At 44.5% G+C, this 13,745-nt stretch overlaps 1 protein-coding gene across 1 annotated transcript in view; it reads right to left on the minus strand.

Annotated features, from left to right (window-relative positions):
• Positions 1-614: 614 nt before the first annotated feature.
• The window catches only part of opn7b (opsin 7, group member b), a 173,998-nt gene continuing 160,867 nt past the window's right edge, over positions 615-13,745 (minus strand). Inside the window, exons 2-6 of the mRNA XM_046364221.1 lie at positions 9,968-10,073; positions 9,346-9,508; positions 8,780-8,907; positions 1,958-2,292; positions 615-1,141 (exon numbers count right to left, since the gene is read on the minus strand). Of these exons, the coding sequence (XP_046220177.1) occupies positions 632-1,141; positions 1,958-2,292; positions 8,780-8,907; positions 9,346-9,508; positions 9,968-10,073 (1,242 nt within the window). The 3' untranslated portion in view covers positions 615-631. The remainder of the gene's footprint in view (positions 1,142-1,957; positions 2,293-8,779; positions 8,908-9,345; positions 9,509-9,967; positions 10,074-13,745) is intronic.

Raw genomic sequence — 13,745 nt, forward strand, 5'->3', positions numbered from 1 at the left:
TTGTGGTCGTATGTTGGTTGTCAGGGTTGTATTCATTACGTCTTACAAGGTTAAGAACCAAATGGAAGCAAACAGAGCAAAGGGAATGAAACAGGGAGGGACCTAGCTGAGTTTGTCCGATAAAAATTCTAATTTTCGTTGCAAAACGTTTTCTTTTTGGAATAAACAGTTTCTGTTGCTAAACATTTCGCAACAGAAGAAACATTTTCCAACAGCATCCTGCATAATGAATACACCCCTGGTTTAGTTCAGTTTGTGGCTGAGTTAGTATTGTGGCAGTAACAGTTTCCGAGGTGATTGGTTTGGCCACTCCTCTGATTGAGAGGAGTTAGGATGGCCTTGTTGTGATTGTTAGTGCAAGTTCACACCTGCTCTTCCTCAACAATAACTTATTTCCTGTTTGAAAGTATTTTCCCTCTGATCTTCCCCGCTCCATGTTTGTTATTTTGTATGTGAAAACAATTCACTGTTTGTCTTTACTCATCTCTCTCTCTCTCCTCCTCTCGGTCACTGCCTTCCTCTCCCACATTTCCCTCCCGCTAACTTTCTCCCTTCTCCCTCTCCCCCTTTCTCTCCCCTCATCCTCCCTCCCTTCCCTCTCTCTTTTGCTTACTCTCTCTCCTTTGTCTTTTCAGAGGAAGTCACTCTGCATCTCATTGGACAGCTGACTAACAGCCACTTCGCTATGTGTGGACCCCTGCAGTATCCTTGCAGTCCTCTGAGGGGTAGTCTCTTGGCCGTATCCGCCAGAACCAGTGTCTCTCTCTGGGCATGGGCAGTGCCTGCATGCCCCCCTATGGTTCTCCGGCAATCCATTGGAGCGCCGCATTGAGTTACACTCCTCCTTCCCATGCTGCTGGGACTGTGTACAGGACACCTTCTGGGCCGAGCCGTGCGAGCACAAACACGCACATAGGGTCCGTCGGCATGTCAGCCAGTCCCGGCAGAGGGACCTGCGGAAGTTGGGTTTGAAGACCAGGTAGACGATAGGATTGTAGAGGGTGGAGGACTTGGCAAAGATGGCAGCCAAAGCGAAAGCAAAGGGAGGGACCTCTGCTGAGTTAATGAACGCCGCCCACATGGAGACGAAGGCGTATGGGCTCCAGGCGGTCACGACACCGATACACACCGCCACCGAGAGCTAGAAGGGAGAGACAGGAAAACACAAAGGGAGGAATTGACAGACAGGTGTGCACATACAGTAGTTTATAAAAGTTTCAAACCCTCTTCCCCCAGCCATCCATGTGACAATACTTTAAACAAATACTTAGAACAAAGTCAAAGAGGACAAGTTCTCCCCTATCATAATGATGAGGCTGTTTATTGACCACCGACCGATACATTGACATTCTAATCCATTCAAACTTCTACTTTCAAACCTTATGTCCAAACCAAACTTTAAATCATGAAGGAGTGAAATAAAGCAAATTGTATACAGCTCCCCCAAGTTGATGATTGGGGTGCTCTCCAAATCATTTTGATCTAATAACGAATCACAACACCCGCTTGAAACCCTTTAAAACCTATACATAAAGTAGCATTTAAGTTAGGAAAATGTGCTACTACATTTTCCAAGGTGTGTATTGTAGTGTGTGTGTGTTTGTACAACTACTATTTAAGTGTGTGTGTGACAGTGTGTACCTTGACAGTGAGAGTGTCTGAGTGTGTGTGTGTGTTGGTGATTTAAAAAAAAAACAAATTGGATTTTTTTTCTCATAGAATGGTCATGTGGAGTAAAGATTGTTAACCTACAGTATAATTGACATTTGTTTCTAAAAGTATAATTGAGAAATAATCAGTCAAAGTTGGCATATTTATAACATGTTGGCCTTACCTGGGCGTACCTTGATGCTAAGTGTGTGTGTGTGAGAGTGCATACCTGACTGATGAGTGTGTGTGTCTGTGAGAGGGAGTGTGTGTATCCTGACCGTGAGAGTGTGTGTGTGACAGTGCGTACCTTGACGATGAGTGTATGTGTGTTGGGGATCTTGTTCTGTGGGGATATGTGCTGCTGCACCGCCTGGCGTGACCCCTTGACAGTCAGCAGGATGAAGATATAGGAGAGGAAGATGATGATGCAGGGGACGATGTAGCAGAAGAGGAAGAGGCAGAGGATGTAGCTCATGGCAGCTCTACTTTGGCCGGGGGCGTACCAGTCGATACAGCAGGCTGTACCGTAGGGTTCAGAACCATACCGGCCCCAGCCAGTCAGAGGCCCGATGGCAAAGATAAGAGCATAGCACCACACCGCTGCTATTAGGAGATAGGCATGGCAGGATGAGAACTTGTTACCTGTGGGAGGAATGGGGGGATGGGGGAGAAGGAGAGAAGAAGGGGAGACAGGGAGGGGGTTATTAACCAATGAGATGAGAGATGGGAGGCAGAGGAGGAGGTGGAGAGAGAACATGTAATATCATAAGTGGCATTGTTACCTGATGCTGTAATGGAAGTAGGGGAGGAAGTGGGGAAGAGGAGGAAGGGAGAGAGGAGGTGGGGAAGAGGAGGAAGGGAGAGAGGTGGGGAAGAGGAGGAAGGGAGAGATGGAGGTGGGGAAGTGAAGGAGGGGAGAGAGGAGGTGGGGAAGAGGAGGAAGGGAGAGAGGAGGTGGGGAAGAGGAGGAAGGGGAGAGAGGAGGTGGGGAAGAGGAGGAAGGGAGAGAGGAGGTGGGGAAGAGGAGGAAGTGAGAGAGGAGGTGGGGAAGAGAAGGAAGTGAGAGAGGAGGTGGGAAAGAGGAGGAAGGGAGAGAGGAGGTGGGGAAGAGGAGGAAGGGAGAGAGGAGGTGGGGAAGAGGAGGAAGGGGAGAGAGGAGGTGGGGAAGAGGAGGAAGGGAGAGATGGTGGGGAAGAGGAGGAAGGGAGAGATGGAGGTGGGGAAGAGGAGGAAGGGAGAGAGGAGGTGGGGAAGAGGAGGAAGGGAGAGAGGAGGTGGGGAAGAGGAGGAAGGGAGAGAGGAGGTGGGGAAGAGGAGGAAGGGAGAGAGGAGATGGGGAAGAGGAGGAAGGGAGAGAGGAGGTGGGGAAGAGGAGGAAGGGAGAGAGGAGGTGGGGAAGAGGAGGAAGGGAGAGAGGAGGTGGGGAAGAGGAGGAAATGAGAGGAGGTGGGGAAGAGGAGGAAATGAGAGGAGGTGGGGAAGAGGAGGAAGGGAGAGAGGAGATGGGGAAGAGGAGGAAGGGAGAGAGGAGGTGGGGAAGAGGAGGAAGGGAGAGAGGAGGTGGGGAAGAGGAGGAAGGGAGAGAGGAGATGGGGAAGAGGAGGAAGGGAGAGAGGAGGTGGGGAAGAGGAGGAAGGGAGAGAGGAGGTGGGGAAGAGGAGGAAGGGAGAGAGGAGGTGGGGAAGAGGAGGAAATGAGAGGAGGTGGGGAAGAGGAGGAAATGAGAGGAGGTGGGGAAGAGGAGGAAGGGAGAGAGGAGGTGGGGAAGAGGAGGAAGGGAGAGAGGAGGTGGGGAAGAGGAGGAAGGGAGAGAGGAGGTGGGGAAGAGGAGGAAATGAGAGGAGGTGGGGAAGAGGAGGAAGGGAGAGAGGAGGTGGGGAAGAGGAGGAAATGAGAGGAGGTGGGGAAGAGGTAGAAAGACAAAGACAACGTTACCTGATTTGGCACATTAGTTTGTGGAGAAATTAGGCAAATTAGATACAGGGAAGAGAAGAGAAAGCAACATTGATATCATTGTTAATTACATCTCAGTTTGTACGTGTGTATTTTCTCTGAAATACCACATATAATCTAAATGGCCAAAAGCAAATGGCAGTTTTAGGATCAAAGCAGAATTGTGAACTACTCTCAAAAACAGAAACACAAAAGATTATTCACTGGAAGTTAGTAAGCATTCACATCTCATCAGTCTGAAAAGTATTTTATTTTAGTTGGCTTTACAGGAACTTAGCCGTCTTAGCCTCTTAGATAATCCTAGCGGGCAAATTTACATACAGAAATGACACATTCACGTGTTCACTCATTCCTCCACACGCATATCTCTTGAAATGACCTCAAGCATGTTCAGAAACAGAGGGTAGGCGCATGTTTCCGTAGAGACACAAATATATGCATTTATGTATTTACAGGAAGCCAAATATAAATACTCTCCCTCGTGTGGAGAGATTAGCACCATACCGGTTTAGCTGTAGGGCCAAAGTGCGTGTGTATTGGTGTGTGCCTGTTTGTGTACGTGAATACACTATTATCAATCCTCTCTTCCCAATCTTCACTCTCCGAGGTTATAGAATATATCTACATTTTAAGAAACCAATATCACCTTCCGTGTGGCCTGGTATCAGAGGAACACACTCACCCCAGGAGCTAAGCTTCACCAGAAATATACAGTATACTGATTATTTCTGCTTTCTTACACATCTCTTACATGTCATAAACCACAAATAGGGCTGCACATTTCAAACACATGATGAGAAGAATTTCGAACTGTTGGTGAATAAGCCGAGTGCATGCGTAGACTAGGAAGCCTATTTGATGGTTCTGCACATTTGTCACCTGCGGCAGATGGATAATTAATTACTGAAGCATGTTCACCGGTGTGTACATGAATCAGAAAGCTGAAATGGAAAATGCGTCCTCTGTGTGTGTGAGGAGCTAGACGGCGTATGGCGAACAGGGAATACAAGGAGCCTGTGGCTATCACTGGATTGGAATGTTGAATCAGATTTAGCAGTTCAATATGTCGACCTCCTGCAGTTAGCAGAGGATGTGCAGAGTGAGCTGATCTTAGATTGATTATTCCTCCTCTGTCCTAATTGTTCAGCTGCCTGATCAGTACTGGAGTCCTGGCTGTGTGTATACAGTATGTTTAAAACATGCACTATGGTGTCTGTTGGCTATCTATACTACAAGGTTCATGGGCATTTCAAACCTGGAACCATCTGTATCACCCAACTAGGGGCCATTTATTGGAATAAATATCCCAATTTTAATCTGAAAGTAAGAATACTTGAATAAAGCATTAATATCATCCTTGAGTATCCCTTGATATTCAATGCTACCTCACCGTCATCCCTAGAGTGGGACTAGTGGGATGGTGGGATGCCAGTCCTAGCCTGCTTCCTTTTCTAATGACCCCTGCTCTGCAGTCTTGTAGTCTTTTTTTGCTGATGGTATAGTCTGTGTGGAGCTCCGCGTAATTATCTGACACCGGTGTGTCATCAGTTCATGACTCTGATCCTCCTTCCATTGTTGCTCCTCTGGAAACCTAATCCTCTGTGACTTTAACTGCTACTGTGCTCACAACTTAACACTGATCTCTGCTCATTTTGGTTCCCCACTTTTCTCTGTCCTTATTGTGTACCAGGTTCTTTTGGGCTGACTATTTTAAACACATCATTATCTGTGCTCATCTGCATTTCAAACAGTGTTATTGGTGCAGCCAGCAGTCTCCAGAGCCTCAAGGTGGACTTCAACTTTCTGAAGAGTGCACACACACACACACACACACACACACACACACACACACACACACACACACACACACACACACACACACACACACACACACACACACACACACACACACACACACACACACACACACACACACACACACACACACACACACACACACACACACACACACACACACACACACACACACACACACACACACACACACACACACACACACTGAAGAGTTTGTGTAACTCTTTAAAATGCTGTTCTGACTTCCATTGCTACCTATGCTTATTAGTTCCACTCACTCAGTTCACAAGAGCATGACATCTAAACCGTGAGACATCCCCTAACTCTTTAACCAAGTATCAGGGACTCCAGATACTGTGCCTTTGGAAAGTATTCAGACCCCTTGACTTTTCCCATATTTTGTTACATTACAGCCTTATTCTAAAGTGGATTAAATAAATAAAAAATCCTCAGCAATCTACACAGAATACCCCATAATGACAAAGGGATAACAGATTTTTAGAAACGTTTGCAATTGTATTAAACTAAAAAAAAACATATATATATATATATATATATATATATATATATATATATATATATATATATAATTACCTTATTTACATAAGTATTCAGACCCTTTACTATGAGACTCAAAATTGAGCTCAGGTGCATCCTGTTTCCATTGATCATCCTTGAGATGTTTCTGCAACTTGATTGGCTTCCACCTTTAGTAAATTCAATTGAATGGACACGATTTGGAAAGGAACATACCACAGTTGACAGTGCAGGTCAGAGCAAAAACCAAACCATGAGGTCGATGGAATTCTTCGTTGGGCTCCAGAGACAGGATTATGTCGAGGCACAGATCTGGTGAAGGGTACCAAAAAATGTCTGCAGGATTGAAGATAACCAAGAACACAGTGGCTTCCATCACTCTTAAACGGAAGTTTGGAACCACCAAAACTTTTTCTAGAGCTGGCCTCCTGGCCTAACTGAGCAATGGGGGGGAAGGGCCTTGGTCAGGGAAGTGACCAAGAACCCGATGGTCACTCTGACAGAGCTCCTGAGTTCTTCTGTGGAGATGGGAAAACCTTCCAGGAGGACAACCATTTCTGCAGCACTCCACCAATCAGGCCTTTATGGTAGAGTGGCCAGACGGAAGCCCCTCCTCAGTAAAAGGCACATGACAGCCCGCTTGGAGTTTGCCAAAAGGCACCTAAAGACTCTCAGACCATGAGAAACAAGATTCTCTGTCTGATGAAACCAAGATTGAACTCTTTGGCGTGAATGCCAAGCGCCATGGAGGAAACCTTGCACCATCCTTACGATGAAGCTTGGTGGTGGCAGCATCATGCTGTAGGGATGTTTTTCAGTAGCAGGGACTGGGAGACTAGTCAGGAACGAGGCAAAGATGAACAGAGCAAAGTACAGAGAGATTCTTGATGAAAACCTGTTCCAGAGCGCTCACAACCTCATACTGAGGTGAAGGTTTACCTTCCAGCAGAACAACAACCCTAAGCACACAGCCAAGGAAACGCAGGAGTGGATTCCGGACAAGTCTCTTAATGTCCTTGAGTGGCCCAGCCAGAGCCTGGACTTAAACCCAATCAAACATTTCTGAAGAGACCTGAAATTCCCCTTTCAACATGACAGAGCTTGAGAGGATCTGCAGAGAAGAATGGCAAGAATTCCCCAAATACAGATGTGCCAAGCTTGTAGCGTCATATCCGAGAAGACTCAATGCTGTAATTGTCATTATTGGTTATTGTGTGTAGATTGATGAGGGGAAAAAAGCATTTTCATTCATTTTAGAATAAGGCTGTAACATAACAAAATATTGAAAAAGTAAAGGGGTTTGAATACTTTCCAATGACACTGTATATTCAGCAATAAGTCAGCATAATTAAGTTACATAAATCAAACTACAAATTGCTGACTAATTAAGCACTATACATATATATATATATTTTTATTAATCATGATTTGGCTGTGTTGTTCTGACAAATAAACAACGTATTGATGATTTAATGAGAAATTTAGTGAGTGGGTGAAAGTTTTGAGAATAGTTTATTTATAATATTAGCTTGTTGCACAATGGATGCTCTTCATGTGGGTTGATGAGATTTGAAGTTGGAAATTAATCTACTAAGGAGAATAAAAAAAAAGCTGTTCTCCCTCTCGGTTTGTATGTGTGCTCACATGTTTGTAATTGCCTAAGCAGATCTTTAGAAGCTTGAGTGGCACAAATTAATCCTACTCATTAGTGGATGTACTCTTGAGACTAATGTATCCAATAACACACAGACACACACATGCGCGCGTGCGCACACATACAAAACGATGCTAATGATATCTTTTTTAATGGACTTTAGTAGATTCATTTGTGTATTCACACTACTTTCTCTCAAAGCTTAAAAGAGACGACAACGTAGCACCCTTCAATACTATTTTTTGTCCGTTTTGTAGCTCAAATTTAATTTCGCACCATCCATTACATAAGCAATATGACGTGAGCATAGTGTGTATGGCCTCATTTACACAGGCAGCCCAACTCTGGTATTTGTTTCACCAATTGGTCTTTTGACCAATCAGATCAGCTCTGAAAAAGATCTGATGTGAAAAGATCTGATGTGATTGGTCAAAAAAATATCAGAATTGGGCTGTCTGTGTAAACACACCCAATGTGTGCTTTCCAGACAAAGCTAGATCAGCATTGTGTCTGTCTGTCTCTGAGAATTGATCGTTAATCCCTACAGTTGTAATATGGAACGTTAATCACTAGTGATTAGCCAGACCTTATTATCCTAACACCCCTCTGTAATGTACGGTCAAATACATTCTAATTAGCTGCTAAGGCAAGTGGATGCTCGGTGACTTAATGGCTTCATCCAGTAAATAGGTTTCTCACTGTCCCAAAGTGACATGTCTTAAGAGTGTCCTTGAATCATACTTCCCCCTCTCCACTTTAAATCTGTTAATCACTTCCTACTTCGCAGAGGAGTTGATCTTTTGCACAATAGCAAATAGTTGAGGGAACTCTAACCTTTTACTTATGACTCTTAACCTCTTGGTTGCCCTCCACTCTCCCAGTCTATCCAGCTTCGGAGATGCTGGCAATGTGGCCTAACCCCTCACTACCTACAAACCTTCCACAACTGTTGCTGAGGCTTGGATGTCTGGGAGGAAAGTACAAATCTGAAAGACAGTGTGCAGGTTAGTGATAATACATCTTCAGAGTCTATTTTTCAGTCCCAACTCCAACCATCCCAATACACTGAAAGGTGTGCTAGAGGGGCTGGGGTCAGTCAATTTTAGGGATCAAAGTTATGGTTAGAGATAAAGGATCAGGGTTAGAGGTCAAGGTTTTGCATTCTCTTACCATAGTTGGGACAGCAGACCTTAAGCCAGCACACAGATGACAACACTGTGAGGTTGGTGAGACTGGCTAGTCCAAACAAAACCCCACAGAAGGCATAGCTCATACATGTAACATCACTGAATAGCCACCTGGGGAGAAAGGGAGGAGAAAGGGAGAGAGAAAGGGGGAGAGAAAGAGAGAGAGAGAAAGAGAGATAGATGGAGAGAGAGAGAGAGACTAGTCATTTATCCGGGAGATATTCAGAGTTTCCCTCACTTTTTCAGTGTCTGAGGCCAGAGGCCCCACATGGCTGACACTACCTGGAGTACAAGAGCGGGTGGATATAGATATTTATGACTATTAAAACAGTTGTGTCTCACAGGTGACCTAATTATTTCACATCTTTATATTCTCTCTCCATCTATCTGTCTGTCGACATGTGTGAGGTCATAACAAAACAGCAGCACACATACACTGAATAACCTCAAGAATGGAAGGAGGGAGATTTGATTTGAAAGGGGAAGGGGATGGGAGAAGTAAAGGTTGATGAGCAGAGGAGTGGACGGTAAAGGAGTGTGGACACTCACTTGTGTGCGAAGGCTGATGAGATGGCCATGGGGAAGAGAGAGATGGTCATTCCAAGGTCACTGACAGAGAGGTTTATAACAAAGAACTCAGTCGGCTTCAGGGAGGACTTCTTCCGGTAGGCCACGAACAGCAATATCCCATTCCCCACCAGTGAGAAAACACCTGAGACACACGATTCGAGTTTTAACAAGACTGAAAAGTAAAACAGCAGAGTGCACATTTTATTTTACCAGGCAAGTCAGTTAAGGACAAATTTTTATTTTCAATGACGGCCTAGGAACAGTGGGTTAACTGCCTGTTCAGGGGCAGAACGACAGATTTGTACCTTGTCAGCTCAGGGATTTGAACTTGCAACCTTCCTGTTACTAGTCCAACGCTCTAACCATTAGGCTACCCTGCCGCCCCATACTGTAGAGAACTTCAAGGCATCCAGTAAATCAATATGAAACACTGCCAATAGTGGACAAAAGCAATGAAATGACAGGCATTGTTTTGCGATCCCTCTTCTAAGACTTTTATCTTTGTATATCTGTAAAGTTATTTTTCCACAACTGAACTCGGAGCACAACTATGAACCCCAGTGTTGTGAAAACTGGTAAACACACCAGGAGAAAGACTCACCAAATATGGCATAGACGGTCCCCATGAGGATGTCATGTTCTTTAGAGATGGTAGAAAGGAACGAAGATGTGTCAGCAAACAAAGATGTTTCAGAGGCATTTCCCATCTAGAGAGAGAGAGAGAGAGATAACTTTATTTGTGGTGTCAGATACATACAAGGGAGGAGAGGATTAATGGGGTTAAATTAGTTCTGCTGTGTGACAAAGCCTCTGGTCCTTGTTCAGAAGTTCACTGTACACCTCTATCCAGGGGCCAAAGGCCAAGACATATTGCACAACATATCATTACAACCGAACTCGCACAACAGCACGCACGCACCCACCCAGGCACAGACACATGAGGGACTAATCCCTCAGAGAGGGACTAATTCCAGCCAGATAAGGCCTTAGCTAAGACAACAAGCTACAATAACAGCCACTGTCTTTTACTGCCTGCTACTGACTTTGAATGTCACTATATTACTACCACAATCCAATGAGCTATTTACATTGAGAAAGTAGTTCATGAGAAAAAGTAAGCAGTTTACTTCCACAACATGGAAGGCCGCTGGGCCAGACAGATTACCAGGACGTGTACTCCGAACACGCTCTGACCAACTGGCAAGTGTCTTCACTGACATTTTCAACCTCTCCCTGTCTGAGTCTGTAATTCCAACATGTTTCAAGCAGACCACCATAGTCCCTGTGCCCAAGAACACTAAGGTATCCTGCCTAAATAACTACTGACTCGTAGCACTCACGTCTGTAGTCATGAAATGCTTTGAAAGGCTGGTCATGGCTCACATCAGCACCATTATCCAAGAAACCCTAGACCCACTTCAATTTGCATACCGCACCTACAGATCCACAGATGATGCAATCTCTATTGCACTTCACACTGCCCTTTCCCACTTGGACAAAAGGAACACCTATGTGAGAATGCTATTCACTGACTACAGCTCAGCGTTCAACACCATAGTGCCCTCAAAGCTCATCACTAAGCTAAGGACCCTGGGACTAAACCTCTCCCTCTGCAACTGGATCCTGGACTTCCCGACGGGCCGCCCCCCAGGTGATAAGGGCAGGTAACAACACATCTGCCACGCTGATCGTCAACACAGGGGCCCCTCAAGGGTGCGTACTCAGTCCCCTCCTGTACTCCCTGTTCACTCATGACTGCACGGCCGGGCACGACTCCAACACCATCATTAAGTTTGCTGATGACACAACAGTGGTAGGCTTGATCACTGACAACGATGAGACAGCCTATAAGGATTAGGTCAGAGACCTGGCTGTGTGGTGCAAGGACAACAACCTCTCCCTCAACGTGATCAAGACAAAGGAGATGATTGTGAACTACAGGAAAAAGATGACCGAGCACACCCCCATTCTCATCAACGGGGCTGGAGTGGAGCAGGTTGAGAGCTTCAAGTTCCTTGGCATCCACATCAACAACAAACTAACATGGTCTAAGCACACCAAGACAGTCGTGAAGAGGGCACGACAGAACTTATTCCCCCTCAGGAGACTGAAAAGATTTGACATTGGTCCTCAGATCTTATAGCTGCACCATTTTATAATATAATAAGCTGCATCACTGCCTGTTATGGCAACTGCTCGACCTCCGACCGCAAGGCACTACAGAGGGTAGTGCATACAGCCCAGTACATTACCGGGACCAAGATTCCTGCCATCCAGGACCTTTATACCAGGCGGTGTCAGAGGAAGGCCCTAAACCGCCAAAGACTCCAGCCACCCTAGTCATAGACTGTTCTCTCTGCTACCGCACGGCAAGCGGTACCGGAGCACCAAGTCTAGGGCTGAGAGGCTTCTAATCAGCTTCTACTCCCAAGCCATAAGACTCCTGAACAGCTAATCAAATGTCTACCCTTCCTTGCAGTCAAATGACCTAGTGGCCTCATGGGTGGAATGTTATAAATATTTTTCATAATTGAATAATCAATCACATATTTATTACTGCGAAAAGATGGTGTTTCTATGTCAAACGGTTTTATTATATTTATTTTATTGCATTGTATATAATAAAAATGGGATGCAAAAGCAAAATGTAATACATTTCAACTCTATATCTGACAAGGTACAAGAGTCTTCTTTTTTAAAAGCCCATGACCATGTGTGTGAGGTGTATACTTTTGTTTCAAAGTAGATTCGTTTAAGACTACTAAGGAACACTCTGTGTGACCCTGATTTAACCCACTGCAGTAAGGTTATGAACATTCTTCCTGTTCCTCCATCTTTTCTACTTTATTTGCTTTAAACTAAAGTAATGACGAAACAGACCGTGAAATGAACACAGGAGGCGTCAGTGCAGGGTCTGTCAGCTCCTGTGGTTACCCTATCACCTCTTTCTCTTTTCAATATACAATGACATACTGTAGGTTTCACCACCAGCCCCCTGAGACACAACACTCTATTTCCTTAAAGTTCCTCCCCCTATCGCTTCTTTTGTCTTCCATGCCTGAGGAAATTGGATGTGGGTTGGTGAGCTGAGAAAATAAGCGTTGCATTCATTATATATTAAACATGCGTGTGCGTGTGTATGTGTGTACCCCACATTAACTCCCCTGGAACAGTAACCTATAGGAAAGAAAAGGATGGGATGGACTTATCTAAATAGATATGACATGCCATGTCTGAGTACAACACAGGAGCCGCCCAACAGTTGCGAGATCTGCGCGTGTTGCTACTCTGGTATGCCTAAGGTTTCCCTGCTGTGACGTTGATTTGACTTGGTTGTGATTGAATTGGGAGGTCCAGGGTGCTGATGTGTGAATAGTTCATTAATCAAATTTGTTAAAAGAGAGCTTAATATGATTATGTAGCCACACACAGGCCACAATTAAATACGTAATGTCTAGCTCTTTCTAAATTGAAGGACTATAATGGTAATCGATGCCATACACCTTGAAATACAATGTGACAAGCCATCCGTTATGAACAACACAGCCTTTTTGCTTCAAAGCTGGTCATTACAACAAACTTATTACTGTATCATGACACTAGATGATGAACATTTAAATGGAACATTCATGGAAATAGAAAGCATTGAGGAATGTGTTTGCAGGGATGCCATCTCCTCTTCAGTTCACATCTAGAGCCGAGAGGGATAACTCAAAGAGATAGTGTGATGTTCTTATTCTCAGACGATTCACAATTCCATGCATCTTTATGGGGGTTATAGTGAAAACAACACTCCTTGAAATAATATGCAATGTTTCTCCTCCATCCATTCCTTGTGATTGCACATATAAACTACACGAACGTTACAAGTCCGACACGTGTACATGCTTTGAATTCATAATGTAAACATACATTATATACTGTATGTTACTGCTGTGTGTGACAACAAAGGCAACAAATTCAATCAACTGACAAAGGTCATGAGCAAAAACCCCAGCGTACTACACTTCCTTCAACACAATGCTTACATGCACACATAGAGTCAATAAAACCAACTCACTCACACAGACAGATTACGATCACTTTATTAGTCAATCACACACAAGGTCCAAACCGAAATTTGCCTTCCTCTTTTGATCGCTCCGATAGACACACATACAGTGCATTCGGAAAGTATTCAGACCCCTTCCCATGTATAGCATTTTGTTACGTTACAGGCTTATTTTAAAATGGATTAAATTACAAGTTTCCCTCATCAATCTACACACAATACCACATCGTGACAAAGCAAAAACAGGTTTTTGTCATTTGTGCAAATGTATTACAAATAAAAATGGAAATACCTTATTTATGTAAGTATTCAGACCCTTTGCTATGAG

Source organism: Oncorhynchus gorbuscha, linkage group LG10 (genome assembly GCF_021184085.1).
Source record: "Oncorhynchus gorbuscha isolate QuinsamMale2020 ecotype Even-year linkage group LG10, OgorEven_v1.0, whole genome shotgun sequence".
NCBI lineage: Eukaryota > Metazoa > Chordata > Actinopteri > Salmoniformes > Salmonidae > Oncorhynchus > Oncorhynchus gorbuscha.